We start from the raw sequence: 18,751 nt of genomic DNA, 5'->3' as shown, positions 1-18,751 counted from the left end.
AAATATGCTTTCTTTTTTTTTTGGTACCAGGGATCAAACTTGGGTCCTTGAGCTTGCACAGCAGGTGGCAAAACCACTGAGCTAAATCCCCGGCCCCTGAAATATGCTTTCTATATCCTTTTTAAATTCTGTAAAATCTGTGGTAATGTCTCCTACGTCTTGACATTTTAATTTCAAAAATGTATAACTGATATTGTGTAATAGGAAGTAAAGGTCTAAGGGAGCAGGGGACGTGAGGGGTAGGGGAAAGGAAAGAAGGGAAAAGAAAAAATATGAGAAAAGGAAAAAAATGGAAACAAAATCTTTGCAAATAGGGAAGGGTGGAGGGGGTGAACAGAGGGCAGGGGAAGGGGAAAAAAAATAAGAACCAAGATACTCATGTAATGGTACAAGATCCCAATGATGTACGTAAATGTATTTTATACCTAAAATGTACCAATAAACTTAATGGGGAAAAAATAAAAAATAAAAAATAAATGTCATGCCTATAAAAGAAGATAGCAAATATGAGGTCAAAAGACCAATAATGATTAAATCCAGGTGATGCGTACATGAGGTTTCACTGTGTGTTTGAAATAGCGTATAATGTTAAAGTTCAATTTTAAAAAAATTATGAGTTGCACAAACAAAAAACTTTGGTCTGAATTAGATACTTACTACTTTTGACTCCTAATTTCTAGACCCTGAGAAGGAAATGACTTCCTAGTATTTCATTTCTTTAAGACTTTTGTAGGCTGTTAACAAGTCTATAAGAGCAAATCACTTTACATAATTATTACAATTATTATGACATGAGAGCAAATTAAATTCCCAAGAGAACAATAGAAAATTGTATCAAATACATAACCTTGGAGTGGGAGATTATAAAATTTTAAATATGGACCACAGTCCCACTGCTTTTGTACTGTTTCTCAAGGACACTAAATACTGGTTTCAGATAAGGTAGGTATGGTGGAGGGGAGAAAGTGAGTACATATAAGTTCTAATCCAGTGTGAATGGAAAAAGGAAAAAAGAAGATAAAAAAAAGTATGACAGAGGTGGAACAAATAAAACAAGGATAGCAGAAATAAGTTCAAATATAGTCATATGTTGCTCAATGATGGGGAAATGTTCAAGAAATCTTCAAGAAATGCATATTTATGTAATTTTATCAATTTGATCTTCACAGAATATACTCATACAAACTGGATGGAGTAGCCTACTACACACATAGGCTATGTAGTATTTTTTTTTTCAGAACCGGGGATTAAACTCAGGACCTTGCGCTTGCAAGGCAGGCGCAGTGCCACTGAGCTAAATCCCTAGCCCAATATATTTTTATATATGATATAGCCAACTGCTCCTAGGGCCACTGTGAATAAAACAACATGATTTTAAATCAAGCCCAACAACAGCTAGTTGTGTAACACAGTGGCAGAGCACTTGCCTAACATTCAAGGCCTGGGTTCACTCACCAATCATGACATTGAAAAAAGAAATGAAAGAATGAAAGAAAGAAGAGGAGAAGGAAAGAAAGAAAGGAGGCAGAAGAGAGGAAGCGAGGATAATACCTAAAGTTAAAGAAAAATGATTAAATCAAGAGATGATGTGAATATGAGGTTTATGCTTACAGCAAATTTTTTATACGCAGAAAACACTCTAAAACAGTGAAGAAGAACCTATGGCACGTGTGCCCCAGTAAGCTGTTTGTATCATCAAAAGCTCTAAAAGGTTTACCATCACTGCTCTAAAATAATGTTAAAAGTATAATAAACACATAAACCAGTAACAAAAGATTTTTTAAAAAGAAAATTTAAACCATTAACAAAGCCATTTATCATCCATTATTATGTGCTGCACATAATTATTGTACATGTAATACTGTTATACAACTAGCAGCACAGGTTTATGCTAGCCTCACTATAAACATGAGTAACACACTGCACTGTGATGTTACAAAGGCTACCATGTTACCAGGTGAGTTTCTCAGCTCCATTATAATCCTAAGGACCCCCTAGTATATGCAGTATATTGCTAACTAAAATGCAGTTATGCAGTACATCACTGTCTATAATCCATCCCAAGCAATGCTAGTGACTTTACACTCTCCAGTTAAACACTGTCAAAACGGTTTTTTTAATCCAACTTTAAGCTGTTCAGCAAAAGACACACCTAAAACAATTACATAAAGGTTAATGAAAAGATGGGATTTCTCAACAAAATACCATTCAACCAAATCCTACCAACCATGACCAAAGCAGGATCTATCCCAGAACTGCAAGTTTAGTTCAACAGAGAAAAGTTAATCGAGGAAGGTAATCTACCGCACATATAGGACAAAAGACAAAGCCACATTGATTATCTCTATAAGTGGAAACAGCACTTGACTAAATCCAACATCCTCAAGGCAAAAACACACAACAAAGAATAGAAGGGAAATTCCTCAACTTGATAAAGGGCACCTACAGAAAATACAACTAACAGCATACTTACTGGTGAAAAGCAGAAAGTTTTTTTCCCCCTCAAGGTTGGCAACAAAATAAGAATGTCTATTCTCACTTTTACTTAGTACTTCTATTTAACACTATATTGGATGCTTCAGCCAGAGCATTAACAAGACCAAGAGATAAAGGCATCCAGATTGGAAAAGAACTGTGAGTTTGACATGGTCATGCACACAGGAAATTCTAAGGAATTCACAACACAAAAAGCCATCAGTGCTAAAAAATGAGTCTAGCAAGATTGCAGAACAGATCAATACACAAAAATCAATTGTATTCCTGTGCACTGGCAATGAAATTAAGAAAAAGTTATATTTATAATAGCATTAAAAAGAAAAAGGAATGATTTAAACAAAGAACTACAAATCATATACTCTGGAAACTACAAGAAAGGAAGGACAGCTGTGTTCACAGCTCAGCAGGCATAATATTGGCATTATTCCTCCCCAAAGTGATCTATGAATGCAACAAAATCCACATCCAAATCTCTGGTGAACACCCCTCCACCCTGGTTTGTGGAGAAACTAAGAAGCTGATCCTAAAATCTTTATGGAAACTTGAGGAGTCTATAACTGCTAAAACAAGGTTTAAAAAGAACAAACTTGAAGAACTCACACTTCCCAATTTCAAAAAACTAACTACAAACTTATAGTATCCAAGACAGTGCTGTACTGTCTTAAAGACACATGGATCGATGCCCTACCGAGGTCCTGAGTCGCACAGAACATGCCGAATCAGCCCGCTGCAGACAGGCAGGTCTGGGCACGCCCTACCGAGGTCCTGAGTCCCACAAAACATGCCAAATCAGCCAGCTGCAGACAGGCAGGTCTGCCCATGCCCTACCGAGGTCCCCAGTTGCACGGAATACGCTGAATCAGCCCACTGCACACAGGAAGGTCTGTGCATGCCCTACCAAGGTCCTGAGTCATGCGTAAGACACCGAATCAGCCCGCTGCAGACAGGCAGCCACCTGGTTCCACACTACAAAGACGCAGAGGACACCAGACCACCAGACCAAGGTACTGAGTCCTGCTGCTCCCGGCCCAGAGGTAGGGACTTCTGAACCGTCGTCGCACTGCTCCTGGTCCAGAGGAAGGGACTTCCTGGTCACCATCCCTCCCACTGCTCCCAGCCCAAAGGAAAGGGCTTTTGGGCCACCTTGTGCCCCCTGCTCCTGGCGCAGAGGAAGGGGCTTCCAGGCCACCATCCCTCCCACTGCTCCCAGCCCAGAGGGAGGGGTTTCTGAGCCACCATCCCACTGCACCTGGTCCAGAGGAAGGGGCTTCCTGGGCACCATCCCTCCCGCTGCTCCCAGCCCACAGGAAAGGGCTTTTGGGTCACCATCCCTACTGCTGCTCCTGGCCCCTGGCCCACCTCATCCAGCTCAGAGGAGGTAATCCGTGCAGGTGCTAACAGTCCCCTGCCCCAGAGAAAATGAGAAAACACATAAATAAGTCTCAAAACCAGACTTCCAGATCACCTACAGCAACCACAAAGGGAAATGAGATGGACCATTTTGACACTCAACCATCTGGACCCACTGAACTGGCAACGAAAGGGGATCTGGAAAAAATGAAATCAGAAATAATTTCTCAGATAACAGGAGAAATTGTGCCCCTAGTGCAAGACACAATTAATAAATCTACAGAGGAGCTGAGGAACACGATGGAATCCCAACATAAGAAACAAATGGAATCCATAAAACAGATGCAAATAGATTTCCAGGACATGAAAAACTTCATTGAAAGTCTACACAGCAGAATGAGCCAATGTGAGGACAGAATTTCAGATACAGAAGATAAGATTGCAATCAGTGACCAGGAAAAGAAAAATTGCTTCAAAATTATAAGGGAACATGAGAAATCAATCCAACAGCTGCTAGATGATGCAAAGAAGAATAACATAAGACTGATTGGGCTCAATGAAGAAACAGGAGAGAGTGCAGATGACATAAAAAATCTCTTCACAGAAATAATGGCAGAAAACTTCCCAAGCAGGGGAAAAGAGCTTGACATACACATAAGTGAGGCATATAGGACTCCAAATAGCCTTGATCAAAAAAAAATCTACACACAGGCATATAATTGTTAAGATTCCAAAAACACAACAGAAGAACAAAGTTCTCCAAGCAGTCAGAGAAAAGAAACAAATCACATACAAAGGAAAGCCCATCAGAATCACAGCAGACTTCTCAACACAAACCATCAAGGCAAGAAGAGCTTGGAGTGACATATTCCAAGCCCTAAAAGAAAACAGCCTCCAACCCAGACTGATGCACCCTGCAAAACTATCTTTCAAAATTGATGGAGAAATAAGATACTTTCATGACAAAGAGCACCTTAGGAACTTCATGAATACCAAACCAGCACTCCAAAAAATTTTACACAATATCCTAGGAACAGACATTGAGGATCACAACCCCAGGAAGCAAAGCAGAATGAACCCATCTGGCATGACAAGAAATTAAATGGAAAGGAGGAGAACTCAACAAAAAGAAAAAGTCATGGCAATGACAAGTCAATACGTTTCAGTTATAATCATCAATGTTAATGGTCTCAATTCACCAATCAAAAGAAATAGACTGGCAGAATGAAAAATCCAACAATATGCTGCACACAAGAAACACACTTAATTCAAAAGGGAACTCATAGACTGAAAGTTAAAGGGTGGAAAACAATACTCCATGCAACAGGAACCTGAAAAAAACCAGGAGTAGCTATCCTCTTGGCAGATCAAGTAGATTTCAAACCAACACTGATTAAGAGAGAAGAAGAAGGACACTACATCCTTGTAAAGGGAACAATCCAACAGGAAGAGATGACAATCATAAGTATCTATGCACCAAACACTAGTGCACCCAACTATATAAAACAAATACTAACGGACATGAAAAGTCATATATGCACTAATACAATTGTAGCGGGGGACCTCAACACCCCACTGTCACAAATAGATAGATCAACTAGACAAAAAATAAGTAATGAAATACTAGAACTCAATCGAACTCTTGAACAAATGAACTTAACAGATGTTTACAGAGTCTTCCACCCCACAAAATCAGAATACACATTCTTCTCAGCTGCACATGGGTCATTCTCCAAAATAGACCACATACTCACACATAGAACATGTTTAAGTAAGTGCAAAGGAATTGAAGTTATCCCCTGTATATTATCAGACCATAGTGCGATGAAATTGGAGATCCATAGCAAAAGAAACTCAAAAAATTTCATAAACACCTGGAAATTGAACAACACACTTCTGAATAACCAACGGGTCACTGAGGAAATTAAAGAAGAAATCAGACAGTTCTTTCAATTAAATGACAAAGACAATACAACATATTGGAATCTATGGGACACAATGAAAGCAGTCTTACAAGGGAAATTCATAGCAGTGAATATGCATATTAGGAAAACAGAACGAGCCCAATTAAACAACCTGATGCTGAACCTCAAGCTTCTAGAAAAAGAAGAGGACAACTCCAAAGCTCATAAAAGGGAGGAAATTATAAAGATCAGAGGAGAAATCAATGCAATGGAGACTAAGAGAATGATACAAAAAAATCAATGAAGCCAAGAGTTGGTTCTTCAAAAGAATCAACAAAATTGACAAAGCTTTAGCCAACCTTGTCAGAAAAAGGAAAGAAAAGGCCCAAATCCATGCAATTAGGAATGAAAAGGGTGAAATGACAACAGACCCAGCAGAAATCCAGAGGATCATCAATAGCTATTTCCAGAACCTATATGACAATAAGAGGGACAACACAGAAGAAATGGACAGATTCCTAGATACATATGAATTACCAAAGTTGAACGAGGAAGATCTAAAAATTCTGAACAACCCAGTATCAACCAATGATATTGAAAATGTAATTAAAAACTTATCAACTAAGAAAAGCCCAGGCCCTGATGGCTTCACTGCTGAATTCTACAAGACATTTAGAGAGGAACTGCTGCCACGACTGTTTAAACTCTTCAATGAAATTGAAAGGGAAGCAATACTCCCAAATTCATTCCTGGAAGCAAGCATCACCTTGATCCCCAAAGCACAGAAAGACCCAACTGAAAAAGACAACTATAGACCAATCTCACTAATGAACATAGATGCAAAAATCCTTAATAAGATACTGGCAAATAGAATGCAGAAGATCATCAGGAAGATCATACAACCTGATCAAATGGGATTCATTCCAGGGATGCAGGGATGGTTCAATATACGAAAATCAATCAATGTAATACACTATATCAATAGAGCCAAGGACAAAAACCATATGATTATCTCCATAGACGCAGAAAAAGCATTTGACAAAATCCAACATGCATTTATGATAAAAACCCTACAAAAAATTGGAACAGATGGTCTCTACCTCAAACTCATAGAAGCCATCTATGAAAAACCAACAGCCAATATCATACTAAATGGTCAAAAGCTGAAATCCTTCATACTAAAATCAGGAACAAGACAAGGATGTCCACTATCACCACTCTTTTTCAATATAGTTCTGGAAACATTAGCCACGGCAATTAGACAACAGAAAGAAATAAAAGGAATAAAGACAGGAAATGAAGAAGTCAAATTGTCATTATTTGCAGATGACATGATACTCTATATAGAGGACCCCAAGAACTCCACCAAAAGTCTTCTAGACTTAATAACCAAATTCAGTCAAGTAGCTGGTTACAAGGTCAACACACAAAAATCAATAGCTTTCCTCTACACCAATGACAGACTCACTGAGAGAGAAACAGGGCAAATAATTCCTTTCACAATAGCATCCAAAAAACTGAAATGCCTAGGAATCATCCTAATGAAAGAAATCAAAGACCTCTTCTCTGAAAACTATGGCACTCTGAAAAGAGAGATTGAAGATGATATCAGAAAATGGACAGACATCCCCTGCTCCTGGATAGGAAGGATTAATATAGTGAAAATGGCCATACTTCCAAAACTGCTATATAGATTTAATGCAATACCAATTGAGATCCCAGCAGCATACTTCACAGACCTTGAGAAAACAATCCAAAAATTCATTTGGAACAAGAAGAGACCCAGAATAGCAAAAGCAATTCTAGGTAACAGAGACATGGCAGGGGGTATCACAATCCCCAACCTGCAACTCTACTACAAAGCTACTGTGATAAAAACAGCATGGTACTGGCAAAGAAACGGGCTTGAGGACCAGTGTAACAGATTAGAAGATGCAGAAACAACACCAGACACACTCAGCCATCTCATCTTCGATAAAGGAGCCAAACACCCTCCCTGGAGGAAAGATAGCCTCTTTAATAAATGGTGCTGGAAAAATTGGGTTTCAACTTGCCAAAGATTAAAACTAGACCTATATCTCTCACCATGCACTAAACTAAAATCAAAATGGATTAAAGATCTAAATATTAAAATAGAAACTCTGAACCAGTTGGAACAGAGGTTAGGTAGAACCCTTGAAGACATCGGTGTAGGAAAAGATTTTATGAACAAAACCTCAGTTGCCCGTGAACTAGCACAAACAATCAACAAATGGGATCTCTTCTTATTAAAAGGCTTCTGCACAGCAAGAGAAACCACCAGCAGTGTGAAGAGACAACCCACAATGTGGGAAAAAATCTTCACCTGCTCTTCCTCAGACAAAGGTCTACTATCTCAAATCTATAAAGAACTTGAAAAGATCAGACCTCCCAAATTTAAAGACCCAATCCAAAAATGGGCATCTGAAATGAACAGACATTTCTCAGACAAAGAAGTGGAAATAGCAAATAAATACATGAAAAAATGTTCAACATCACTGGTCATTCGAGAGATGCAAATGAAAACAATGCTGAGATTCCACTTCACTCCAGAAAGAATGGCTGCTATCATGAAATCAAGCAATAACAAATGCTGGCGGGGCTGTGGGGAAAGAGGAACCCTGCTCCACTGCTAGTGGGAGTGTAGACTGGTGCAAGCACTGTGGAAATCAGTATGGAGATACCTCAAAGAACTAGGACTGGAAGTCTCATTCGACCCCGCTATTCCCCTGCTGGGGATCTTCCCCAAAGAATTAAAAGAATCATACCACGGTGATATATGTGCGCCCATGTTCATAGCAGCACAGTTTGTAATAGCTAAAACTTGGAAACAGCACAAATGCCCATGAACTGGAGACTGGATAAAGAAAATGTGGGTTTTTAATAAAATGGAGTACTACTCAGCCATAAAAAATGACAAATTAGAGACATTTATAACTAAGTGGATGCACATTGAGGTGATACTCTTAAGTGAAATAAATAGGACACACATGTGTAAATACCAAATAGTTTCTCTGGTGTGAGAAACTGAAAGTGTAAATAAGGACTAAATGTATAAAAGGTCATGTGAAATAGGAAGAAAAGGGGCAAAGGGGAAGGAAGTGGGAGGGCTAGGGGAAAGGATAGAAGGGAATGGGATTAATATAAGAAAATGGAAAAATAGGAACAAAATCTTTGTAAATAGGGAGGGCTGGAGGGGTTGAAGGGAGGGCTGGGCAAAGGTGAAAAATAAGAACCAAGAGAGACTATGTAAAGGTGAAAATTTCCAATGATGAATGTCATCATATTGTATACCTAAAATGTACCAATGATTACAATGAATAATCGATAATGTAAAATAGGAAGAAAAGGTCCAAAGGGGTAGGGGTAGTGGGAGGGGCAGGGGAAAGGAAAGAAGGGAAAGGAAAAATGATGAGAAATGGAAAAAATGGAAATAAAGTCTTTGTAAATAGGGAAGGGTGGAGGGCGTGAAGGGAGGGCTAGGAATGGGGAAAAAATAAGAACCAAGATGCATTATGTAAAGGTACAATTCCCAATGAGAAATGTAATTGTGTTGTATACCTGCAATGCACCAATAAAAGAATTTAATACAAAAAAAAAAAGATTACACACCATGACCCAAATATCAAATAATGTGATGGATCATGTCAGTACAATAAATTTTTTAAAGCAAAAAAAATAAAAAATAAATAAAAAGATACATGGATCAATGAAACAGAGTTCAGAAATAAAATCTGACACATTATGATCAAAACTGACTTTCAACAGGTTAAACAGACAAGTAAAAAAACAGCAAAAGAATTTTTTTTTTCATAAATGGCACTAGGACAAGTGGAAATCTATAAGAAATGAATAAAGCTGGGCCCCTACCTCATACAATATACAAAAATTACCTCAAAATGATTCAAAGATATACACATGTAAGCCAGGTGTAGTGGCGCACACCTACAAACCCGGGACTCAGGAGACTAGGGCAGGAGGATTGCTCCAAGTTCGAGGCCAGCCTGAACTACATAGCAAGACCCTGTCAAAAAACAAAAAACCCTACATGTAAGAGCTAAAACTACAAAACACTTCAAAGAAAACGTAAGTGAATTTTCATGACCTTAGAGTTAATAACTGTTTCTTAGATCTGACACCAAAAATACAAATAACCAAAGGAAAAAATATAGATAAATCAGACTTCATCAAAATTAGAAACTTCTGTTACAAAGGCCACCATCAAGAAAATGAGGAGGAAACCGATGAAATGGAAGAAAATATTTGCAAATTATATCTGACAAGAGATCTACAATTTATAAAGATCTCTCATTCCTTAGAATGTGAATTTTAAAATGGGTAAGGATCTGAATAGACAGTTCTTCAAACAGGATAAGCAAATGGCCAGTAAACATATGAAGAGGTGCTCTCCATCTTAAGCTTTCATGGAAAGCAAAGATACCATTTCACATCCACTAGGATAGCGATAATCAAAAGTTAGATAACAAATTTGGCTGAGTCTATGGAGAAATTGGAATCTTATACATTGTTGGTCACGTAGGGAGCATGTGCTACCTGTGGCAATTCCTGAAAAGAAAGTTCAACTCCTCGGCAATTCCTGAAAAAGTTGAACACAGAGTTACCCTTAACCCTGCAATTTCACTCCTACATGTTAAGTATACCCAAGGGAATGGAAAACATATGTCCACACACACAAAAAATACTTAAATAATGATATTTATAGCAGTATTATGCATAATAGCCAAAAAGTGTTAACAGTCCAATGTCCATCAACTGATAAATTAAAAAAATATGGTTCATTCACATAATGGAATCTTACTTAGGACATGTAATTCCAGGCTTAGAAAAAAATTCCTCTTCAGAATCATCAGTCACATCCACTAACTTCATCAGTTCCATACTAGAAACCTGATGACTTAAATTTAATTAAGTTAAAAGCGTAATCATGCAGAAACTGTTACCCAAAGTTCCTGGCTTATATGAAGCTTCAGAAACAAAAATTTAAACAGGTATTTTATATCACAGTATAAGAGTTTGTTGTTTGTTTTTTTGTTGGTACTGAGGATCAAACACAGGACTTCCCACATGCTAGGCAAGGGTACCACTGAACCACATTCCCAGCCCAAGAGAAATTTTTATTACCAAAGGAAGGTTTGAAACCAATGATTCTAAAAAGTGACTGCCACCTGGGTTATAAGGGATTACTCAAGAAAAATATGTAGCTTAAGTTTCACGTCCATGTATGAAAGGAGAAGGAATGAAATACTAAGTCGTCACTGCTTGCATTTTAGGCAGGCTACGAAATAGGTAGTTATTCAATTAAGGATAAGGGAGAAAGAAACTTGTAAAGAAATTTTGGCACTGATTGACTTATACACAATGGCTACCATTTTTCTGTTCTTCCTCTTTTGCTAAGCCCTTAATAATCTGTAACAGCTATTTCACCAGTGCAGATATTAATTTGCCTTTGGAAAGTCTGTATTTTGAGATAAAAGGATTTCTTAAATCAGTAAGTAGAGTATATATTCCTCCCAGATTCTCAAACAAGTTATAGCATTCATTCTACATTCGGTATTATCACTATTAAAATTATGAACATGTTGTGGTCACTGCTGGGGCAAGCAGTGCACTGTAATTTCAATAAATACTGTTTAATAAGATACTTGTCTGTATACTTTGTACTGTCATTTGTCAATGGTACATATTTGTTACAAGGCATAAATTAGGAAGGGAAGGAAAAGAAGTCAATTGTGTGCCACCAAATAAAACATTCTCAACTCTGCTAGCATGTTTATGGTCTCTTCTTTATTTAGTGACACATTATCACAAACTAATAAATTTGCTCATAATTTATCCCTCATCCTTTAGACAGCTTTTTTTTAATAACAGAGTTCACTAAATTGGTCAGTCATAGATAACCATTTTGAGAAAAAGCTGCACTATCACAAAGGAAAATTATTACATTAACAGCAACCAAAAACTCATACCTATGAATAAACCAACCAAGAAATATCCTAAAGACTCAAATGAAGAAAATAAAATGATACTACTCTATAATTAAATTAACTAAAGAGAGAGACATATAATATTTTCTAGTTTATCACTATATTTACAGCACCCAGAACAACAGCTGGCACAACAACATGCTTAGACACCCAATGTATTTTTTGAGTGAAATGATGCAACACCCGAAAGATGTCAAATGTTGCAAATAATCTAAAAACTTAATGGACTTCCAAGTAAAATCAATCCCAGGACATTTTTAATAGAACTTGATAAGTTCAACTACTACGTTAAAAAAGAAAAAACATAAGTGGCTAAAACATTAAGAGCATTAACATGCCCAGAGACATCTTAAATTGTCCTTAAGTGATTGTCAAAAATTTTACACACTTGTAAAAAAAATATTAGTGATGGTCAAACAGCTTGGAAAATGTTTATTTTCAAACAATACCAAAAGGCTAGTAATCTTTTTCATTCTCATTTTCTCATTACTGTATAGTGGAGTTCAAAGCTACATGATGTGTAAAAATGCTATAGATCAAACGCGTAAGACAACGTGAAAATCTTTATCTTCTATTAAATCAGATGGCAAAGAGGTTTGCAAAAATGTTTAACAATGTTTAACATTCTTGACTTTTTTGAAAAAAAGATCTATTATTATTTACATTAGTATGCAATGTGTTTATTTTTAAATAACTATTTTAAGAACTTCAGTTTTAATGTGCAATATGGTATGTACCCAAACATACAACCCACATTTAAATGAAAAACTTTTTCTACTCTTTAGTAATTTAAGAATGTAAAAGAGTTCCAGAACCAAAAAGTTTGAGAATCACTACTCTAACCTAACTGTTCTTTGGCAAAGCAATGTTATGCCCACCTTACATCTGAACTAGCTGACAAAGAAAAGATAAAGCACATTAATGGGCAGGTAACGCTAAAAGTGGCTAAATCCACTTTCTAGAAAGCCTTAGCATGGAAGGCAGAGAGGTACTACCAACAAGAGTCTATAATCTGGTTTCTTACTCATTTGTGCCAAATGAGGACTTCTGCCCCTGTCAAGTTCCTAAAGTGTCCATATTGGAACAAGGTAAGCCAAAAGAACTATCATCAGTTTATGCATTTGTAAACTAATTTATGCACATATGTGTTTTTAAAAATCAACTCAGACATATGCAAATGAAAAATGATTCCTTAAATGATTCTAGACTATTTGAACAATAGACTGAATCTCCCTTATCCAAAACACCTAAGACCAGAAGTATCTTAGATTTCAGATTTTTCCCAATTTCCAAATATTTGCATATATATGATGAGATATCTTAGGGATATAACCCAAGTTCAAATATGAAATTCACTTATGTTTCATTATACATTGAGCACTAAGGTAATTTTATACAATATTCCTAGTGCACTTGTTCTTGTTTTGTTGGCAGTACTGGTAGACTGAACCCAGGCATTTATGCATACTAAGCAAGTGCTCTATAAATGAGCTACATCTCCAATCCTTTTTTATTTTGAGACAAGGTCTCACTAATTTGTCCAGGCTGACCCCAAATATGTGATTCTCCTGCTTCAGCCTTCCACGCAAGTTGGGATTACAGTCATGTCCAACCAGGCTTGCCTGGCACCTGTGTTTTGACTGTGACCCATTAGATAAGGTCAGGTGAGCTTTCCACTATTTCTGGCACCATTTCAGTCCTAAAAAAAGTTTCAGATTTTGGAGCATTTCATATTTTAGATTTCTCAGACTAGGGATGGCAAGCCTGTATGTTCAACTTGGACAGTTCTCTGAGCAGCTTTGCAGTGCCTGCTATAGTCACAGATCCTTCTGAAATAGGTTCTTTAAGCAGATCACTAGATTTTCCATCACAAGGATCCTGCTACTGATGAGGATGAAGGCCTGACACTAAAGCAATCACCTGAAGCAGTGATGGCAAACCTTTTAGAGACTGAATGCCAAACAACAACCCAAAAGCCACTTATCGCAAAGTGCCAACACTGCAATTAAACCTGAATACTGAGATTTTAGTTTAGAAAAAGCAACTCATACATTAACCTCTTTTGTCTTAACAGAAAAACACACAAAAAAACACGTGCCACAGGCTCACCAACACTAGCCTAAAGGTTCAGCAGCAGTCTCAGAGACAGCTCAAACTCCTACAACAGGAGGGAATTTGTTGGTGATGACAGGAGCATGATCTGTAGCTAAAAGAAAATAATGGAGTCACTGGGACACCACAGGCATCATAGCAACAACCTTTTGCTGAAAACACCAGAACTCTACTGAACACTGAAGACCAGTGAAGAGTGACTGTCTCACCTCATGATAACGGAGGACACATCAATTACCTTCCTTTCCTTTCTATTCGGGAGGAGGTTTGTTTGGGAACCTTGGCAGGGGGAAGTCATATTCATTTCATTATGTAAGGTTATATGCCAGACTCCTTATAACCTGAAAATCTATCACATTTAGTAGTATCACCTTTACCTATACCCTTAAAAAACAGACTCAAATGAAGAATTCGTGACTGACAGCAGAAAGCTGTAGAATATACATCCTTTTTTCTCTGCACAGATCAGTGAGAGATCATCCATCGTACTGTGTAAACAGACATCACTAGAGCATAGAAGATTCCATAAAGTCACATTATGCAAACTGTTGACTGAAAAGGTTACAGGGACAAATGGAAATACTGTTTTATATTTTGTTTCACCCATGGAAGATGAATTCTATCCTTTATCTCATCAAGTTTCCCCAGTCTTGAAAAAAGCAAGAAAAGTTGCTAAAAAACCTATCAGAAATCTCATTCTCAGCGTTAACACAAGCTTGAACAGAATTCTAGAATGTCCTGTAAACAAAGCTCTACAATTCAAAAACTACATAGACAAAAACTGTAAAAATCTCAGTCACTGTTACAACAAAATGTTTACTATACAAATAAAATTATATAAATAAAATCTAACTGGAAATCAACATTGAGTGACTAAAAACTTAAAAATTAAGCACAGGATTAAGAACAGTCAAGTAGAGTCAGGCACCAGCACCTGCTGACCCAGCTATTCAGGAGGCTGAGCTGGAGGATGTGCAGCCCAGGAGTTCCAGGCCAGCATGGGCAACAGAGTAAGACCCCCATCTCAAAAAGGGGGGGGGGGTTGTCAAATATTTTATGTTCTTTCCAAGAACTAGAAACTGGCTCCATGCCTTCCTTATCTTAATAACCAATAAACACCTGCTCATTTCTCACCCAGTTTCAACTGGCCAGAAACATGCTTGGCTTAGGATAGCCAGGGAGGCAGGGAGGTAGGATGACAATCAGATGTTACCCCTTAACAACATGGAAGAAGAGTTTGTATCTCTCAGATCAGCTGTGACCTCCAAGGGGTTAACTATGGATCTTCATACAAGAGTATGACCAAAAAAAAGAGTATGACCAGATATAACTCACTTACACAAAGAATACTAATCCTAAAATGGGACCTTCTCCCAGACTTTCTTCCCAGCCTGCACTTCTGTACCTTTTACAAATATGCATATCCCTGATAAACTACCCAGTAAAAAACATTGACATTCACAGAGCTGTGAAACCCCCCCCCCCACTGTCTCCAGTGGGGAATCAGTAAAAAACCCAAACAGTTTTGGTGAAAGGGGGTCCTCTGCAAAACCTCAGGGCTGCTCAGTACAACTGGGAAGGCACTCGAGCTAAGGAGCCTGTGAAGCAACAAAACACACATATAACAATATGAGAAAATAAACGTGTTTTAAAATTACACTGCACCCACTTTGCCTTCAAAATAAGGTAAGATTAGCTAAAGGGAAAAGAGACTCACTGTCATTTTTTTCCTATGCTACAATTCAGTCATTTCACAATAGGCTCTAACTTCTGCAGTTTAAACTTTACACCATGCATGAAAATCTTTTATGAATCAATAAGACAATCACTTTTCACTAAAAATACACACACAAGAATAAATCTCACCATCCTCAATAGCTCTTTTCCACTTTCAAAGAGCCTGGAAAGTAAAAAGTAGATACAGAATAAACAAATAACATATTTTTCACCTAAACTTGTATAATCCTCACCTAACAAATGAATTGAAAAAGAATTTTTAAAAATAAGACAATCAAGGTCATTAGAAAACTGACTGGATATTGAATAGTAAGAAATTACTATTCCTTTTTTTTTTTTCTTTTGTGGAACCGGGGATTGAACTCAGGACTCTGTGTTTGCCAGGCAGGTGCTGATGCTACTGAGCCAAACGTCCCGCCCAAAAAATTACTATTCTTTAGGCTTGAGAATAGCACTGTATTTTATGCTTCTGTGGTGCTTTCCCCTAACAGTTCATCCTTCAGATTCACCTGATGGATTAATTTATGGATGAGAGGCCAGAGACCCGCCTTCGAATATTCAACAGGTGGATAAAACAGGATTGGTCATGTGCTACTAACAGTTGAAGACAGGTAACTGATAAAGGAGGCTTTATTATACTTAGCTCCTTTCTCTATGTTTTGCATATGGCTTAAAGTTGTTCTCTGGGAATAAAAATGTATCCTATGCATCAAAACGTCCTGTCAAAAGTACAGAAGTGTTTGTTTCACTACAGCACCCAAAATTCTTCTTTTTTCTTATTCATCTGGTTTGTGATTAGTAAATTCTATTCTCCAAAGGAATGAATTTTCTCCAATAAACTAAAAACGGAAATTCAAGAATCTTTGTCAACTTTTAATTCCACTCATCGAGTAAGTGCTAAGTGAAGAAACAATCTAGAATTCCAATTTCTAATTAATCACATTATTTAACTTCAAGACTACGTTTTGAGTTAAGGTGATGAACAAGACAAGATTTGTTTTATTTTGAATTTACCTCACTCCTCCCCTAGTATTAAACTGTTCGATGGATAGTGTACAAAGGTAGAAATTTAACAGATTCACTCAGTTCACTCACAGGAAATAAACTCCTTCCCTGAAGAGGCTAGAATTCAATAAAATGTGACACACAGAAATATTCTAAAAATCTCGGGGTAACCCACATAATCCCCTACAGTCGCCCCACGAGCCTTTCAAGTGGTTAGAAAGCAGCGACCCTGGTTGGTTTGTTTCACCTCGTCCTCCTTTCAGGGGAGGAGCTAAAGAGCAAAGAAATGACCAAAAGACAGGCCGGAAGGAGGAGAGCGAAACGCATGGAGTCCGGACAATCAGCGCTTAAATATGTGAAAAGTGTATCCAAACTGGATTAAGTGAAGAGGGAGTGAGCTGCAACACACCTCCCTGTATAATTTCAACGTTCCTAAGCAGTCCAGAGGAAGGAACTCCCTGCTCTCCCCCAAGTATTCACAGGTACAAAGGCGTAAAAGAACTCTTCCTGACCCTCGCCCAGCAAGAATGCCAGAACCTCAACTCCCACCTGCCTGGGCCCGCAGGCCTTAGGCGCCCGGGCCCGGGAAGCCGCCCTCGCCAGTCCTCGCGCGGGTCCTCAGGCCGGGACCCTCTCCACAGACCCGGACCGAGTCCGGCTGGCACGACTCGCCCGCCGCCAGGCCCTCCGCGCCCGCCTGCTTGCGGGGTCCTGGGGTCCTGGACCCACGCTGCCCACTCGGGGCCCAGGCCCGGCGCCCCAGGAGGATCGTCGCGCGCCTCAGCCCGGTTCCTTCTCCCCGTCCGCAGACCCCGAGCTCCCCGACCCACGGCAGCCGCTACCGTGCGAATGAAGCCACTGCCTACCTGTCTTCGCTCTTGTTTTTCTGTTTCTTCCCCATGGCTTGTCAGCGGTGCTTACGACCCCTAGCCTCTCTTCTCCGTCTCTCACAGAGCCAGCGAACTCAGGTCGACTTCGGGCTCTGCTTAGTTTCTCTCCGCACCGCCACCTCTCGCACCCGGCTCTCCACAGACCCACGCACTGGGACAGGGCACATATGGTGTGAACCCTCAGTGCGCAAGCGCATCTCCCCACCGCCTCGGCGTGGGGACGCAGGACGCGGCGCATAGAGAGTTGAGCTTGGAGCAGAGCGTCTCCAGAACACACTCCGGCCCGGCCGGATCCCGAGCGCCCCCTGACCGTAAGCCTCCGCAGCGCAGCGACGCCCTCTCTGTTTCTAGGTTTTAGAACGCAAAGGACAATGAAGATGTTCATTCTCCCTTTCACACCTTCCCCGCGTTGAATGCAGGCTTCGGAGATCGGCATTTGGCACAAAAGTGGGCCGAAGGCTTACATCCCGTAGGCCGTTAGGTTCTCAGCAACATCAAGTTCAGTAAAGAATCACCATGAACCAATGATGAACCCTCCGGGGTTCCAGAAGATGAAACCAGGACAAAACTGGGTTCCTTGTCAGGGACGTCCATAGATTATAAACTATGTACGGTCATGAAGGAAATACATAACAAGCCCATCTCCACCCATTCCCTAGCATAGGGCTTAATCTTCATACTCAAATCTAGAGCAAGTTCTTAAAATTTGAGTGTTAGGGAATCCAGGAAGCTAGCTCCTGGGGTGGTGAAAATGTTCTGGATCTGGATGGTAGACACTCCCTGTTTAACGACGGAGACTCGAGACTCGTTCCTGCAACCAAATGAACTGGTCGCTAAATGAGAAATTGTATGTAGTATGCACATTACAATACAACATTCAGAACAAAGAAATGGTCAAAGAGAACTCCAACTTGATGACTTGGCTTTTATTTGCATCGCTCTTACATGCAGTACTGTAATATATAATAGAACATAAAATTAAAGTACTGTACAGTACAGTCAGCAAGAATTACAGTAGTGTACGAAAGAGTTGTACTGTAAAAAAAGACACTGAGGCTCTATCAGCAAGATGTACAGAACTACAAAAAAAAAAACAAAAAACAAAAAAACCACGGGTCCTAAATCCAAATAGTCGCTAAACAGGTAGGTCGTTAAACTAGGAAAGTCTGTATCAGGAGAGTTAACGATTTAAACTTCATTGTGCTGCATAAATTATACCTCAAATTTAGAAAAA

General features: G+C 39.0%; 1 protein-coding gene across 2 annotated transcripts in view; it reads right to left on the bottom strand.

Annotated features, from left to right (window-relative positions):
• Nucleotides 1–17,715, bottom strand: part of Eif5b (eukaryotic translation initiation factor 5B) — a 75,931-nt gene extending 58,216 nt beyond the window's left edge. The window contains exon 1 of one of the 2 annotated variants that reach the window (XM_004844429.4): nucleotides 17,494–17,715. In XM_004844429.4, coding sequence (XP_004844486.2) covers nucleotides 17,494–17,528 — 35 coding nt within the window. In that variant the 5' untranslated portion in view covers nucleotides 17,529–17,715. The remainder of the gene's footprint in view (nucleotides 1–17,493) is intronic. The other variant, XM_021258080.2, reaches the window with a different exon arrangement.
• Nucleotides 17,716–18,751: the final 1,036 nt, after the last annotated feature.

The sequence above is a fragment of the Heterocephalus glaber genome, unplaced genomic scaffold (assembly GCF_053883595.1).
Source record: "Heterocephalus glaber isolate CG9 unplaced genomic scaffold, H.glaber_assembly_v1.0 deba00000470, whole genome shotgun sequence".
In the NCBI taxonomy this organism is placed as follows: Eukaryota; Metazoa; Chordata; class Mammalia; order Rodentia; family Bathyergidae; genus Heterocephalus; species Heterocephalus glaber.
This window is presented reverse-complemented; position numbering and strand designations above follow the sequence as displayed.